This window comes from Natrix helvetica (assembly GCF_964273705.1).
Source record: "Natrix helvetica genome assembly, chromosome: 2".
Taxonomy (NCBI): domain Eukaryota; kingdom Metazoa; phylum Chordata; class Lepidosauria; order Squamata; family Natricidae; genus Natrix; species Natrix helvetica.
Genome location: NC_138552.1, coordinates 260,176,325 through 260,193,886, shown reverse-complemented (window position 1 = coordinate 260,193,886; position 17,562 = coordinate 260,176,325). Strand labels below are relative to the sequence as shown.

General features: G+C 41.6%; 1 protein-coding gene across 2 annotated transcripts in view; it reads left to right on the top strand.

Annotated features, from left to right (window-relative positions):
* Positions 1-16,505, top strand: part of CCDC88A (coiled-coil domain containing 88A) — a 96,736-nt gene extending 80,231 nt beyond the window's left edge. Inside the window, exons 32-33 of one of the 2 annotated variants that reach the window (XM_081943085.1) lie at positions 13,357-13,458; positions 14,479-16,505. In XM_081943085.1, coding sequence (XP_081799211.1) covers positions 13,357-13,421 — 65 coding nt within the window. In that variant the 3' untranslated portion in view covers positions 13,422-13,458; positions 14,479-16,505. Of the gene's footprint in view, positions 1-13,356 lie in introns of both variants that reach the window. The other variant, XM_081943084.1, reaches the window with a different exon arrangement.
* The last annotated feature ends 1,057 nt before the right edge of the window (positions 16,506-17,562 follow it).

Below are 17,562 nucleotides of genomic sequence, written 5' to 3'. Positions count from 1 at the left end.
CTATTCGCGGACTTCTTTTTTTAAAAAACCTGCGATCCTGCGCGGTTAGAACGAGTAGTTTCCAGGACCACGAATTGAAAAGCAAAAGTAAAGCGTTACGCTGACTCATTATATATATGTCACCGTGAAAGACCGAAATTGGTATGTGTCGACATTCACCAATTTCGGTCTTTCACGGTGACAGATACACTTTAAGCATCCTCCTGTTTAGTACTTTGTAATATCTTCTTTGGCACAATTTACAGCGTTAAGTTCTTATATCCCTGCTAAGAGTCTAACCCTAACCCTACTCTTCCTTGTAGAGATCTTACAGCCTATAATATTCTTTAGTATCTTTATATGATCTATGCATTTGAAATTTCCCAACAGATTTTCAATAATACCCTGTATATAGAGAGTAAATATGCATTGAAATATCAGTAAAATATGCTTATCTGTGTACAACATAGAGATTATGTTGTCTTCTCTACACTTAGGGATTTGGTGGAATGTACAGTTTGACGGGGGGGGAGGGGATCTTTTGCATACAACTGTATCAGAAAAATACTTGAGTGCTCTTCACTTAATTATATGATTCCATATATTCGCTGCCATGATTCTCTTCCATTTCATCAAAATTAAAAATGAGATTTTCAGCATGAGATGGCATTATGTTTTCTAAAAGTGGAATCTAGAATTGAATGAAAATAGCAACAACATATACTATTGATTGCTGTTTACAATATATATAGAAACTCTTAACTTGTCAATGACATTTTACATTATTTTCCTCCCCCCTTCAACAAATATCACCAGCCAGTGAGAACCAGCAATTAGACTCCTTAATTTAGTTTGCGGATGGGACTGTCAAAGTGCTCCGGTTTGTTAAGAGCTGATAGGCTCCTTTTGACATAGGTTTAGTACTATTCCTAAAGAACACCACATCCATATTCAGAAGTAGCCCAAACAACAATTGACAGGAGCAAATAAAGCTGTGCTATAAAACAGCAGGGAGGGAGACAGTTATCTGTGTCCTGCTTCACTGTACAATTCCCTTGTCACCACCATGGCTTAAGCTTTGTTTCAGGCTGATCCTCATATGAAAGCCCTTTACTTAGTAGATAAAAGGGAAAACCTTGGCTTGAAAGAACAGGATTTCTCTACTATCCAAAGTGGAATGGCCTTGGCACGGCAATCAGTGTTATTACCTGCTTTAAAAGGCAGGTACTGTTCAGTACTGGAATGGCCAAAATGATTTTAAGCTGCAGCAGATATTGGGAATGAGATAAAAGCAACATGAAGCCTCTGGAAGGATGAGGGTGGGATATATCATCTCAGCAGTGACTTGTGCGGGGAGATAGGAAATAGGGGCAGGGCACTCTTGGAGTTATGGGTTGTGATTGTGAGGGCCAACCTATCATGTATTACTGACATCTGGCTTGGGGTAGAGTGTCTCCTTTCTGATTTTGGGTGTGGAAGAGCTGAGAGATTAAGCACCTTAAAGGTGGCTAACGCACCACTGGAAGACAAGGAGCAAACCTCATCAAACACAGGCTAGAACTTTTAGAGCAGTGATGGCGAACCTTTTTTGGCTCGTGTGCCACAAGTGGGGGGAGCGCAGGGGGGTCGAGTGTGGGCGTGCCGCACCCATAATGCAACGCGCAACCCCCCCAGTGCGCATGCACGCACAACGTGCGACCCCCCCCCATTTTTACATATTTTTTTGCCCTCCCCAGGGCTTTATAGGAGCCTGGGGAGGGCGAAAAGAGCCTCCCCCGACCCCCCGGAGGCCCTCCGGAGGCTTCAGGGACTGTCCGGAGGCTTCCCTGAAGCCTTCGGAGAGCTTAAAACCACCCTCCGAGCAAACCGGAAGTGACTGGGTTGCTCGGAGGGCCGTTTTAAGCGCTCCGAAGGCATCATGGACCGTCCGAGGCTTCCCTGATGCCTTTGGAGCGCTTAAAACGGCCCTCCGAGCAACCCGGAAGTCACTTCAGGTTTGCTCGGAGGGTGGTTTTAAGCGCTCCGAAGGCTTCAGGGACCATCCGAGGCTTCCCTGATGCCTTCGGAATGCTTAAAACGGCCCTCCGAGCAACCTGGAAGTCACTTCCGGTTTGCTCGGAGGGTGGTTTTAAGCGTTCCGAAGGCTTCAGGGACGGTCCCTGAAACCTCCGGGGGGGCGGGGGAGGCTCTTTTCGCCCTCCCCAGGCTCCTATAAAGCCTCTGGAGCCTGGGGAAGGCGAAAAATAGCTTTTAAAAAGGTTAACTCAGCTGGCCAGCGTGCGCATGCGCGCTGTCCAGCTGACAGGGCAGCGCCTCACGTGCCCTGACAAATGGCTCCGCATGCCACTTGTGGCACGCGTGCCATAGGTTCACCATCACGGTTTTAGAGCCTACCTTGTGACAGAAAGGATGGCAAAATACTGTATATTTCTCTGTCCTTATTGCATCTGCAGAGTTGTTTGATTGCCCTATTTGGGGTAACCCAGACCGTCCTTGGAAGGAGAAATTCTGTATTTAAAAGGTTGCTGTGAAGAATATGCTAGAAATGTAAAATGTTTCTGTGAAGAATATGCTAGGAATCTGATAAAGTTGCTCAGATTCTCTCTGTGGTGGACTCTGCTTTGAAGCAGAGCCAGTGATGCCTATGGAGGCAAGGTCTTGTATGGTTATCTATTGAGCCTGAGGAAATGGGTGGAGTTTTTGCCTGTATTAGATCCATGCCCTTCTGGCTGGTCAAGGTTGTCGAGGGGATGTGTGATTGGGTTCTGGTGGTGGTTAATTATTTCTTGAGAGAGAGGCGTTCCATGAGCTCTTTAGGGGTCCATTGCTCAAACCCAACCAGCCTGGATACTTTTAATCTGATTTCCAACCTTCCCTTTTTAGGGAAGATTGTTGAGATGATGGTCGAAGTGCAGTTTCAATTGGCTCTGAATGAAACAGGTTATCAAGACCTTGGCCTAGGCTCAATTAGGATTTAGTCTGGCCTATGGGATGAAAACAGTGGGAACAGCACAGTGGCCTAGGGGTGAAGATGCTCACCTCCCACTCAGAAGGTTGAGAGTTCAATCCTAAGGAGAGGCAGATGTTTATTTATTAGGATGCAAAGAGAAAATATCTCCTGCGAACGCCGCATAGGTGACAGGAAGGGCATCTGGCCAGTAAATGTTCAGGCCCATTCGGTTGCCCCAACTCACCCTGAATATTAATCACCCTGGGATTAAAGGGTTGTAAAAAGAAAAAAAAATGGGATGGAAACAGCATTAGTCAAGTCTTGAATGAAATCTGGCAAGCGTGGGATGAGAATAGAGCATCCATCTTCTTGACCTTTCAGCAGCTTTTGATCATGGTATCCTTCTGTACCAGTTCTTACAGTTCGATGTGGGTGGCACAGTGTTGTGCTGGTTCTTCTTCCTTTGGGATGATTCCAGTTGCTATTAATGGGGGAGAGATCCAGTATATAGCCCCTATTTTGTGGAGTGTCTCACAACTCAATCCTTTTTCCTGTCTTGTTTAACATATAGATGAGGCCCCTGAGTGAGTAGCCATCGGATGGCTTGAGTGAGTGATACCATAGATGCACTTTCCCAGTGTCTGGAAGCTGTAGGGAACTAGATGAGGTACAGCAGGCTTCGACTCAATTCAAACAACACTTGAGTGACATTGGGTGTTTGGATTTACTGGTGCCAGGAGACTTCTATCATTGATCTTGGATGGGACGGCACTGCTGCAAAAACACCCAGTGTGTAATCTGGGGATCCTTCTGGACTCATGGCTCCTGCTCAAAGAGTAGGTAACAACTGTGGTTCTGAAGACCTTTGCACATCTTCAAGTTGTGTGCTAGCTGCATCCATTCCTGGACCAACGGTGCTTACTTGTCATTATACCCTCATGATCTCTTGTCTGGACTACTATAATGCACTGAATGTAGGTGTGCCCTTGAGGAGCATTCAAAAAACTTCAACTGGTGCAGAATGAAGCAGTACGGATAGTAAATGGTACCAGTTATTTGGCACTTGTAACACAACTACTCCATGAGTTGCATTGATTGCCGGAGTGCTTCCAGATACAATTCTGGGTGCTGATTGTCACTTTTAAAGGACAAGGTTACTTGAGGGACCATCTCCCTAGCTGTTTTCACCTGACAGATCAGGTCCCATCAGCCAAAGAATGTCAGCTGGTAGGGCTTACTAGACATGCCTTTTCTGCAGTAGTGCCTGGCTTATGAAACATTCTTCCTCTGGAGAATGGCCCCGCCTTTCATAAGGTCCCGAAGCCCTGGTTCTAGGCCTGGACCTGGGACTCCAAAATTGTGCGAATATCAGTGGTGGGTTGCAGGCGATACGTCCAGGTACGGGCGTACCGGAGCCAGCCCGGAGCACCGGATACCGTTCCAGTACGGTTCTCTGGAGGGCCCACCCACCTGCCCTCGTTTACCGTCCTTTTATGTTTTCAGCGCTTCCGCGCACATCACATACAGCGTCTGCGCGACGTTCCGCTGAGCAACTGGAGCATCGCGGAGGCTCACAGAAGCACCAAGACGGATGCTTGCACTGCACGCGTCCAGGTGGACGCTGGCAAGCCCGTTCCAACCGTAACGGTTGGAACAGAATCCGCAACCCACCACTGGCGGGGATCCACTACTTGGTTAGTGATTGCTCAGCTACTATGTATTTTAACTTTTGTCCCATTAGTAATTGTTTGTATTTTATTTTAACTGTTCTCCACACAGTCATTTGTTCAGATGAGCAGCTATATAAATTGGATAAATAATAACAAAAAAGTTCATCTTGTGCTTAGATACAAAGGGGGTGGGGGTGGAATCCTTTTGAAAAGCTAGCTAATTTTTAAGAGAAATTGTACTGCAAAAAGAACTGTGCTGCAACAATTCACACTTGAAACAAGAATGTGTGATTAGTTTTCAATACATCCATATTGTTATTTATTTATTTCAGCACTTACATATAAGTATTCATTTCATGATGTGGGGAAGCTTACAAAGATGTAATCAAAATAACATTAAAAGATATAACATATAGAAACATTACTATTAAAATGTTTAAAAGCCCAAGTAAATAAGTTTCAATCTCCCTTCTAAATTGTAACAAGATAGGAATATATTTGTAACTCAGCTAGTGTTTCCTGGGGTTAGTGGGGCAGAGGGCAGGGTGACGATATATGGAACTGATGAGACAGCAGGCAAAGATAAATAATTTTGAATGCGACCCCGTCTTCCTCCGTGGTAGACTGTTTGGTATGTGTGCGTGCCTCTGCAGTTTTCATGACTTTTTTTTAATATCTTGCCATTACTTTTTCCTAGAGCTGGGAAAATGTAACTGACCCATAGACACTTTATGCCTAAGGTTGAACTAGAGCTCTCATTTACCGATTTCTAATCCAACATCTTAATTACACCCAACTAACTCTCTATAGGATGTATCACAGTTACTTACTTTCTAATCCCTTTCTCTTCTCTGGGCAGAGAAGAAACAATTAGATCTATAAGTCAAGTAAAAACAATTACAATCTAAGATCAAACACATTAAAAAACAGCATATAATACAATGTAATAATTATAAAGTTAGAAAATTGCAAGAACATCTTAAAGCAACTAGGAGCTAACAATAGCATGAGGGAAGAACCAGCCACCTAGAGTCACATAAAAGTGAGATGGGCAGCTACATAAATTGAATAAATACATGAAGTTGCAGCTGTTGATAAGCATTGTGCAATCTTCTTAGAGATTTCTAAAAAAACAATCACCCAGGGGAACCTAACAGCCTCCTGGTCATAGTGGCAATTACAGTTATTGAAAGTACCAATAAAGGAGAATATTTGCAGCTTAGGGTTGAAATGAAAGGTCCTTGATGCTTTCTGAGCGTGGTTGTTTTCTTGCAACCATTTCATTTATTACTGATGATGTTACTTAGTTTGGGTAATGAAATGGCTGCAAGAAAACAACCAAGCTCAGAAAGCATCAAGGACGCCTCGTAATTGGAAGTATTAAGAATGATCACCATTGGTCTACGTTGAACATTTTAATAGCACATATGAAATAAATTCTATCTCCTAGTCTGAACAAAAGCAAGTTTGGCTTTCGTATGGTGAGGTTATCAACCTATCATTGTTGCCCCAATTCAGGCCAAAGCAAATAATCTCTTATGTGGAGATAAAAGATGTTAGAAGAACATTTAGGGATCAAACAGGGAGGAATGATCATGCTACAAGAGATAGGAGACTTTGGCTCCGTCACTGTGGATATCCCAAAGCATCCCAAATGCTCTGTTTTAATCAAATTTCAAAGCAGGTAGTGCTGACAAGGTAATATCACAATATGCAAAATCATCATTAATTTGTCTCCTTAGGCTGGAAGACAATTTATTCAGCAAGGTGAGATGAACTAAGAAATTTCTCAGTAGTCTTGCTTCAGCCAGAATGTAAGACAATGAAGTCATAATTAATTTTCAAATAAAAAGCAGTCTATTTCTAGTGGTGTTAACACACTGGAATGTGAATATGGTACTGGTAAGATTTTCAAGGACTTTTTATTGGAATGCTTCTAAACTAGAAGAGTTCTTATAAATACACAACTGAGCACCATATAAGCATTATACACAGAACTTTGGCTTTAAATAGTTAATAGCTCCAGGAACATAATTGTCACTAGTTGACCTACAAATTTAGTGGTTGCAAAAGGATGCTTTGGGGGCTTTTATTTGAAGCTTTCTTGTTTGAATAAACTAGGAGTTAGAAGAATACAAATAAAGATCTAGATATTTAAAGGATTTTACCTGCTTGATGGGTTTGCTATTAATTGTCCATCTAATTGGGCCTTAAAGCATTACCTAGAGAATGCCAGTATTTTTGTTTGGGAGTAATTCAGAACAAGATGTGTTCTCTACAGCAGTAACATGGCATAGCTTTAAGGCATCTTAAGGCCTACTTGCGTTACAGACAGTATGGCTGCATAATCAGATAAAATAAATTAGAGATGGAGCAGTAAGAGGGAGGCTTATACATCTCAACAATATTCTTAATGTAAAAGATGAATAAGAGATGAGATTATTGTCTTGCTCTATACGTTTGCTGATAGGTTCAATTAAATCACCAAGAATATTATTCTTTGCTTGAGTAAAGGTTGTGCCTTGGTGGAATACATTATTAATCTAAGAAAACAACAATTTATCATTGTAGTGGCTAATTTCCTCCAGAATTATTCTTGCAGAATAGAATCAGACCTATTCCTCTTCTATTAACAATAAAAAAAACTTTCTATGACCCGCTTCTCATATATTTTATTTGTATCACATTTATCTCTCTACTGCCCCAAGTTATGTCAGCTATTATTTTACATCTCCTGCTACTTTTAACAGACCAGCTGCTAGCTCCCAAAACTTTTCATGGGCTTGCCTGTAATTCCTTGAATAAATACCTTCTACACTTGTTACCCTGTTTCCCTGAAAATAAGACCTCCCCGGATAATAAGCCCAATCGGGCTTTTGAGTGCATGCACTAAAATAAGCCCTCCCTGAAAATACTGCAACACAGCAGCAGCCATGAGGTGACCACGCTTGCCGCCTCCTGCACCTCAAAAATATAAGACCTCCCCAAAAATAAGGCCAAGCATTTATTTTGGAGGTCAAAAGAAAATAAGACCCTATCTTATTTTCGAGGAAACACTATATTTTTAAATTATTATTATTACAAATAATTCAAGATGGCAAACATATCCAACACATCTTCCTCCTATTTTCTCCACAACAAAAATCCTGTGAGGTGGGTTGGGCTGAGAGAGATTGATTGACCCAAAGTCACCCAGCTGACTTTCATGGCTAAGGCAGAATTTGAACTCAGGGTCTCCTGCTTTTTAGTCTGTTGCCTTAACCACAAGTTGAAACCTGCTCTCTTACATGGTATATTTTTGGTCAGAATTGGGGCTTCAGAATCATTAAGATCATTCCTGCTTACAGACGTTGGGGGAGAGAGAGAAAAATGAGGCACATATAACAAAGTATTAAATTAACCCGCCCATCTTTTTTGATTACCATATTCAATTCGATCTGAGGCCCTGCTGAACCATGGTTTATTTTTACTCTAGGGTAGACCTGATTTTATTGCGGGAGTCCCCCCTCTCGCAAATATGGCCCTCTGCCCTTTCAAGGGCCCACCTGGATGATGGATGTATTAATCCAGAGAGGTGGAAGAAGAGGAGGCTCCGGGGGTTTTTGTGTAAATGTTTTTTAAATGTTTTAATGGGATCCAGGGCGGGGGGTGGGTCTAGCCAGACCAGGAATAGGAGTAGAGCCAGACGAACAGGTGGGGCTGAGGAGGAAGGGAGCGGAGCGGGGGAGGGGAGTCAGTATAACGTTCCTTTAGAGGGTTCCTATATTCCAACGGTCGCAGGAAGGGGTAGATGCGAGGACAGAAGAAGATCCTGCAGTCGGTTGGGAGACCGGGGGCGTTGGTTACGCCCGGTCGTTTGTACCAACCCCCGCATCCTAGGTGGTCAGGGTTTACAGAGCCGTGGCATGAGACTGATGTTATGTAACGCAAGGTCCGTTGTTAATAAGGCCCCCCTCATCCATGATCTGGTTTCTGAGGGGGAGCCGGACCTTGCAGGGATCATGGAAACCTGGTTGGGCCACGAGGGGGGTGTGCCCCTCGTGGAAATGTGCCCACCAGGATACCGTGTATTCCATCAGCCTCGTGCCCGGGGTAGGGGTGGTGGGGTAGCGGTCATTATACGGGAAGCCTTGACACCGAGAGAATTCATCGTACCTCAGATATCCGGATGTGAGACTCTAGGTGTGAGATGGGGCCTAGGGAGTCAGTTGGGCCTGCTGATTGCATACTTGGCTCCTCGCTATGCTTCAGCGGCCCTGCCTGAGCTCCTCGAGGTGATTGCGGAGGTGGCAGTTGAGACCCCTAGACTATTAGTCATGGGGGACTTCAACTTGCCATCGACGGGTGAATCATCCGAGGTCGCTCAGGAGTTCATGGCTTCCATGACAGCCTTGGACCTGACCCAAATAATTCAGGGCTCCACACACGAAGGAGGACACATGCTGGACCTTGTTTTTATCTCTGGTCGATGGAAGAGCGATCTGGGAATAGGGGATCAGGTGATCACTCCCCTGTCATGGTCAGATCACTCGCTTCTCCGGCTGGACTTCCCTGACGCCACCCCCCATCGCGGGGAGGCGGAACCAGAGGATCTTAGATGGTTCCGCCCCAGGCGACTGATGGAACCAGACAGGTTCCAGACGGAGCTTGGGCCACCTCCTGTTGCCCTGACCCGCTCCCGGACGGAGGACCTGGCGGCTGCATGGAACAGTGCGGCGGCCGGGGCCTTGGACTGGGTAGCGCCCTTGCGGCCTCTCCGGTGGCAGCGAACCACCCTGGCCCCTTGGTTTTCCGAGGAGCTGAGGGTGATGAAGCGCCACAAGAGACGCCTAGAGAGCAGATGGAGATCCTCTCGGGCCGAATCTGACCGAACACAGGTAAGAGCCCATTTACGGACCTACCTTGTGGCACTAAGGGTGGCTAAACGTCAATATTATGCCACCCTTATTGCGTATGCAGAAAACCGCCCTGCCGCCCTGTTTCGGGTGACCCGCTCCCTCCTATCACAGAGGTCGCGGGAAGCCCCTTTACAGGGGAGGGCAGAGGAATTTGGGGAATATCTGCAGGACAAAATCGCTCAGATCCGGAGCGAATGGGTCCCCTTCAGTGATCGTGAGGAGACACCGGAGGCGAGTCTTGAGGTACCTATCTGGGAGGAGTTTGACTCTGTTGCCGCCGAGGATATGGACAGGCTACGCGGGCGACTGCGGGCCACCACATGTTTATTGGACCCGTGTCCCTCCTGGCTTGTACTGGCAACCTGGGAGGTTACACGTGACTGGCTCCTGGGTCTGGTGAACGCCTCGCTGGAGGAGGGGTTCCTGCCAGCCTCCTTGAAGGAGGCGGTGGTGAGGCCCCTACTTAAGAGGCCTTCCCTAGACCCAGTTGAGTTAGCCAATTATCGTCCTGTCTCCAACCTTCCCTTTTTAGCAAAGGTTGTTGAGAGTGTGGTGGCGCAGCAGTTCCCTCGACACCTGGAGGAAATTACTTATCTAGATCCGCGCCAGTCCGGTTTCCGGCCGGGCCACAGCACAGAGACGGCTTTGGTCGCGTTGGTGGATGATCTCTGGAGGGCGAAAGATGGGGGTTGTTCCTCCATCTTAGTCCTGTTAGACCTCTCAGCGGCTTTCGATACCATCGACCATGGTATCCTGTTGCATCGGCTAGAGGGGATGGGGGTGAGGGGCACCGTTTTGCGGTGGTTCTCCTCCTTCCTCTCCGGTCGGACGCAATGTGTGTTGGCGGGAGAGCAGAGATCGACCCTGAGGCCGCTCATGTGTGGAGTGCCACAGGGGTCGGTCCTCTCCCCTCTCCTGTTCAACACATACATGAAACCGCTGGGTGAGATCATTCGAGGATTCGGGGTTGAGTGCCATCTGTATGCAGATGACACTCAGTTATACATTTCTACCCCGAACCACCCCAACGAAGCCATCGAGGTGATGTCCCGGTGTCTGGAAGCCGTGCGGGTCTGGATGGGCGACAACAGACTCAGACTCAACCCTTCCAAGACGGAGTGGCTGTGGCTACCGGCGCCCCGCTTTAGCCAATGTGTTCCATCTCTGGCCATTGGGGGGGTACAACTGCCCCCGGTGGATAGGGTACGCAATTTGGGCGTCCTCCTAGATTCCCGGCTGTCGCTAGATGATCATGTGACGGCCGTGGCTAGGGGGGCGTTCCATCAGGTTCGCCTGATGCGCCAATTGCGTCCCTTACTGGAGCGGGACGCCCTTTGCACAGTCACTCATGCCCTAGTGACTTCTCGCCTTGATTACTGTAACGCTCTCTACATGGGGCTCCCCTTGAGATGCACCCGAAGGCTCCAGCTGGTCCAGAATGCAGCCGCGCGGGTTATTATGGGGAGTACTAAGTACTCCCATGTAACACCTCTCCTGCGCGAGCTGTGGCCTTTCGGGTGCGTTTCAAGGTGTTGATTGTCATCTTCAAAGCGCTCCATGGCTCGGGACCTAGTTATTTGCGGGATCGCATTCTACCCCATACATCCCTGCGACCAATCCGCTCTCACAGAGAGGGCCTCCTCCGGGTACCATCCGCTAAACAGTGCGGGCGGGCGGTGCCTAGGAGTAGGGCCTTCTCTGTGATGGGCCCAACCCTCTGGAACGACCTCCCCCCCGATATTAGAACCACCTCTGATCTCCGCTCCTTCCGCAAGAAACTCAAGACCCACCTGTTTCAAGTAGCAGGTCTGGCTTAATTACAACCATAATCGTAACTGCATTTAACATCTATTCAAACCTTCCTGGATGGCTTTTTAAATTTTTAAATTTTATATTGGGGTTTTAATGGGTTTTAAAATTGTTCTTAATATTTAATTGGTTTTGGGATTTTATAACAGACCGTGTGTGTGAGTTGTTTATGTTGCATGTCTTATGTCTTATGTCATTTTATTGTTTTGATTACGAATGGTCTGTACACCGCCCCGAGTCCCTACGGGGAGAGGGGGCGGTCTATAAATTAAATAAACTAAACTAAACTAAACTTTGGAGTATAAGGCGCACCTTCCCCCCCAAAAAAGGTGAAAATCTGGGTGCATCTTATACACTGAATACAGAATTTTTGGCCTCATGAAACCCCGCCCCTTTGACAAAAATGGACGTGCATAGCCTTTAGGAGGCCTGCAAAGTGTTCCTGGGAACTGGAGAGGGCAAAAATGAGCAAAAAGTGGGCCATGTTTTACTCGTTTTTGCCCTCTACAAGCCTCCTAAAGGCTATGCAAAAAAAATGGGCCTGTTTTCGTGAAAAACGGGCCGGTTTTTGCTCATTTTTGCCCTCCCCGCTCCAGCCCCCAGCAGCACTTACAGGCCTCTCAAACTTTCTGCATGCCCCGTTTTTCACAAAAAATGACGTGTACGGAGGGTTTGGGAGATCTGCAGAGTGCAAAAACTTTTTTTTTAATTTACCTTTTCAAAATCTTTGTGCGTCTTATACTCCAAAAATACAGTATTCTTCTCATCAGTCACTAAAAAATAAATTTCTTATTGAATATATAACAGAATAACAGAGTTGGAAGGGACTTTGCAGATCTTTTAGTCCAACCCCCTGCACAAGCAGGAAATCCTATACCATTTCAGATAAATGGTTGTCAAATCTCTTCTTAAAAACTTCGTGTTGGAGTGCACCCACAATTTCTGGGACAAGTCGTCCCACTGATTAATTGTTCTGGAAATAGCAGATCCTCTTTTACTTCAACAGCTAAAGGCATTTTCTTAACTGAGATTTGTAGCTTGATTTTCTTCTATTGTTAAACAAAGCAGAAAGGAAACAAACTTTGTTCTTCCTCGCTTGTAACAATGATAAAGGTTTAAAATGGAAGGAGGATCTAGAATTTGGTGTAAGGAAGATCCAGACAGAGAAAAATAATAGTTAGTAAAAGTCAAGTTCTTCAGAGATAGTAATAAGTAGCCTAGAACTAGTCTCAGTTTGGGTGGAAAAAAACCCCAATAACTTTGGCACCACAGACTTCATTTATCTTAATACCAATTGGAGCTTATACTAAAGGCATCCACTTGTTGACTTGAAAAGAAGCTACTAAGTTGATTTGCTGAGAAAGGATAATTGTCTTACTTACAGTGCAATACTTGATTGCAATGTTGCTTTTCTAAGTAAAGAACTAATTTCAGATAACTGAGTTTTGCATGTTCCATTATCACTGCACGTAAGGATGATTTTCAGCTTCATACTTGATAAAATGAACAAATCCTCTCTCTCTCTCTCTCTCTCTCTCTCTCTCTCTCTCTCTCTCTCTCTCTCTCTCTCTCTCTCTCTCTCTCTCTCTCTCTCTCTCTCTCTCTCTCTCTCTCTCTCTCTCTCTCTCTCTCTCTATATATATATATATATATATATATATATATATATATATATATATATATATATATATATATATATATATATATATATATATATATATATATATATATATATATATATATATATATATATTCATATTCTGATGGACATAATTCCATAAATGTTCTTGTTATTCCACTGAAGAATTATATTTAGAACTGTTCTTTTCCAAGTGATAAATTCTCAGTTCTAATTGCAAGAAAAATATTAACAGAATAAATCTGTAAAATATATCAACTGTGTTCCTTATTTTCCTCCCCCCCCCTTTTTTAACTTCTCTCCTTATTTTTTGTAAACATTGTACAAATGAAACTTGCCAATGTTATTGCAATGTGAGAACATTTTATTTTAACTGTTAAACAAGTAACACGAAATGCTTTTCTTCTGCAGATGTGGAAGCAAAACCAGAAAACAGACATTCAAAAAGCAGTTGTAAGGGGCAAGAAAGCTCCTAATTCAATTGCCCCTACAACATGAGATGTGGGCCACGTGGTGAGTTTTTTGCCCAGTGTGTAAATGAGATCATTTTCATTTACCAAGAAAGGGAAGAAATTAATATTAATAAATAAGAACACATGCACACTGCATTAACAGTTGCCAGTAGTGCTTAGTGACTCGCTATTTTGCCTTCTGCTCAAGCCAAATGAGAGTGGCACATTTAGTTTTACCTGCCAGGCAAGGAATATTCACTCTTAAGTTTATCTTCTTTTTCCTGTTAAAAAGTAAAGTGTTTCTCCAAAATTCTATTTTATATACATATAGTACCTAATCCTTATCTGAACATTGATTTATTTTTGTGTTTTCTGTATTGCATTGGTATAGTCTTTTTGGAGCAGGGCTCATGCTTATTATGTTCAACTATTCTGAGTGATGATGCTATATTTTGTCTAAGGTAAATACTGGGGTACCCATTACATTTCAGTGAGATAGCAACTTATGATCAGGGCAACTCAAATTCTGTACCAAGAACAGCAGGATTCTATAGTTAGTATTTTGTAAGCAGATTGCCTCTTACTTGAAGTGTCTGCTGTTTTTATTTTTTGCATAATATAAATCGTACTATATAGTGGCAGATAGGAATATTTAGGACATTCCTTATTATGGTTCCTAAAAACATATTTGCAGTATGTTTCTGCTATTCCAGGGACTAGAAACATCTAGTATTGCCAGTTATCTCATTTTTTGACAGAACTGCAGCATGTCCAACTCTGCATATGATACATGTATAGGCAAAGAAAATCAAACATCTTAGGTGCAATCCTATATAAAGTCAGATTCAGCATGGTTCAATTTCTATAATTTAACCCAATACAATATTTGTACTTTATTACAACCAGATGGTGATGCTATATAATATTTTCTATATAGGTTTCCCCCTTTTTTTCTTCTTGTTGCTGCTTAAACTGCTACTATTGCATCTTGCTAGTTCTTCTCGTAGCAAATTTTTAGATCTCTTCTATAGCTAATCTTTCCTTTCATTTTCTCTTCTCTTTCTGCTTTTAAATTGAACAGAGAGAAAAGTGTCCTTCAGTATCTCAGTATGAAGCCTTTATTTCTGAAGTAACAAGGTATTCGGCTGTAGGAGTCATGGTTTTAAAAAATGCAAAAATTTTACAGTCCTTCATGAATAGAACAGTCAAGAAATGCATATCATCTTTCCTTGAATCAAGGAACTGTACCAGCAGCTGCTGATTTTTTTAATACTATATTGCACATTGCACTGTTATGCTCGAAAAGAGAATTTTCATCCCTCCGAGGACCAAGGTTTGTGCAGTCTCAAGAATTACTTCAGGAACACAATTACTGTGTTCTAGTTCCTTCATGAACATGGTCACCAGTTGCTTACTACTTCCGCTCTACTAGCATTTAGTTCTGTAAATCTGAATTTAAAAGACTGTTGTAAATTGTGGAAATTGTTGTAAATACAGGTAGGAAAAATACCTCCACAAGCATCTTGTCACTTCAGTCTTATTGGTGTGCATGATGGTACTCTTAGGAAAACAAAACTGCTGATTATTTTGATGTATATGGCAAGAAGAATAGGTACAACATAATTGAATACTTAATAGACCCTCAAATTAATTACTTTTCCATATACTTTGTGTCACAAAAAATATACTCATTTTGAGGGGACAAAAAGATGCTAAAAACTATTTCTGAAGTTTTGTTAGATGAAATTGATTTTATTTTCAATAGAAACCATCCAAAATAAATTTTCTCATTTTACGTATTTAATCTATATTTTTAATTTGGTATTTTGACATAAATGGCTTAAAAAATGTTTATAGGAAAAATCCATCAAACATTTTTCAAGCTGTTTTAATGACTTACATATTTCTTTCTTATAATATGCATTAAGGCTGATTAAAATAGTTGATACTTAATATTTATATGTGAACAATACAGGAAATTAGATTTGGTTAATCTTTGCAGATGTACAAGGGTTTCTGGTTTCTATTAAATTTCAAAGTTTATTTTCTTACAAGGCCCTAAATTATTAATATTTCCATAATATGTATCATATTTAACCTTAAATGATTTATTTAATCTTAATATATGTGTATCTTTAATTTCATTATTTGTATCTCAGCCAAATTAGTCACAAGTAGAGTTGCAATATCTTGTTTGAATCAGATCCATTGCCTATACATTGTATATTTTTTAAAAAATTGATAATTATACTCACAGGATTTTGCTGACAATCAATGTTATTTCTATTAGATAAAAATAAATCCTGCCCTTTTCTGTGCCAAATGAAAAGCAACCTACAGAGCAATATGGGTCAGTTAAGCAGAACAACTAGACATCCTGATTTGGGAGCAGTACAATGTATAATCTTCAAACAGCTGTGCCTGGGTAGATTTATTCCTGATTAATGTAACAAATTAAGCCATCATCAATTTCTAATCAGGATTTAACAGGAAAAAATTAAAATATTTGGGTTCACACAACCTACAAAGGTATAGATTCTGTATTTACACATCCAGCCAGTAATAGTATTAATGCATTGGTGGTGCATTAACAACTGGAATAATTCAATAAAATGGGTTAGTATGTTGCACAATTGCAGCCATAAAATTTATGGTGTATGATAGGCTCTCCCCGATTTTAATGTGGGGAAAAATTATCTTAAGATATATGAAAAATTCACAACAAACTGTACTGTACAATTTAACCTAAGGCAGCATCTTATCATCCAAGTTAGCTAATATCTATAAATACACAACTTTTCTTGTTTTAGTATTAAATGTGAATTTAGTATGAGTGTATGGAGAGAAAAATAATTATCCCCATATAAGATCTTCAATGACAAAAAATAAATCACTGAAATTGATCTTATAAGTATAAAGTATTGGGTACATTGAACAATCTGAAAATTAATAAACAATTGTAGAAGAATGAACGTAGTAGCCAGAGTAGAATGAACTTGTGGCCACCTTTATTTCTCAGAGAATGAAATATGAAAATGGAAATAAAGGGCAGGAAGTCTTTCATAAGTTCATACAATTTCAACCTATTGGAAAAAAGTAATTTGAATAAATAAATCCTAAAGTTTAAGCTTCCTAGATAGCATTGTCTATTTAGGTAAGAATGGCATTACACTTGATATAGGTAGTTTGAGATGGTCAAGAGCCAAATCACATTACTATTTGCAGTGGCTGTTTTATATGGGGCACAGCAATGAGAGATACTTCTTTTTTATTTATTGATAAAATGTCTATCCAGAGATCCTCAAATTGACTATCATTATTATTGTTTATTATATATTAGATTTATACTCGGCCTTCTCAAGAAAGTTAAGACAGCTACCATTAAAAACATACAAACTTAAAAGAAATTCATATTAATGCTAAAATTAATCAAACATTTAGTAGAGGAGATACATCTAATAAGCATTGAACAATTTTCAAAACTAGTTCCATGAAAATACCAAAGCAGTTGTACTAAATCAGGTTAAATCTAGGTTAGATGAATAAAAAGCTGTGTGGCACGAAAAGATTTGTATGCAAGCCTCTTTATAAAGAGCACAGAAATGAAGGGCCTCTTCAGTTGTTCTATGCCATCTTGGGCAACCACTATTGTTACCTGCAGATATGGAAATATGGGAACCTGAAAACTCTCAACATTAGGCAGATTTATGATTCTAATCTTGTACATCTGAATATTTATCAAATAAACTACTGTTTTGTATTAATTACTTTCAAAATATTTGCAGTTTTGAGAAACACCTGTTTTTCAAGCACTTATTTTTGATTGTACCTATTTTTCTTGATTTTTCAGTTTTGTACATGATTCATACAGTTTATATTTAGATTTAGGTACAAACTTTTTCTACATACAGTTTTTAGTAGTACAAGTGACGCTTTTGGTATAATGAAGATGACCAAAAGCATAATATTAGTCACGTGAGGTTTGCCTAGGAAAAATTAATAATAGATTATGCCTTTTTTAATTATCCAATTTTGGCAGTAGGTTTGGTTTAGTATTGCAAAGTTATATATGTATATTTAGGCATAATCCACAGCTAAAATGAATTATCATCTTGTTTTAATGAAGCCTAACACCGATATTTCTGGACAGGGAGTTTGAGATTTG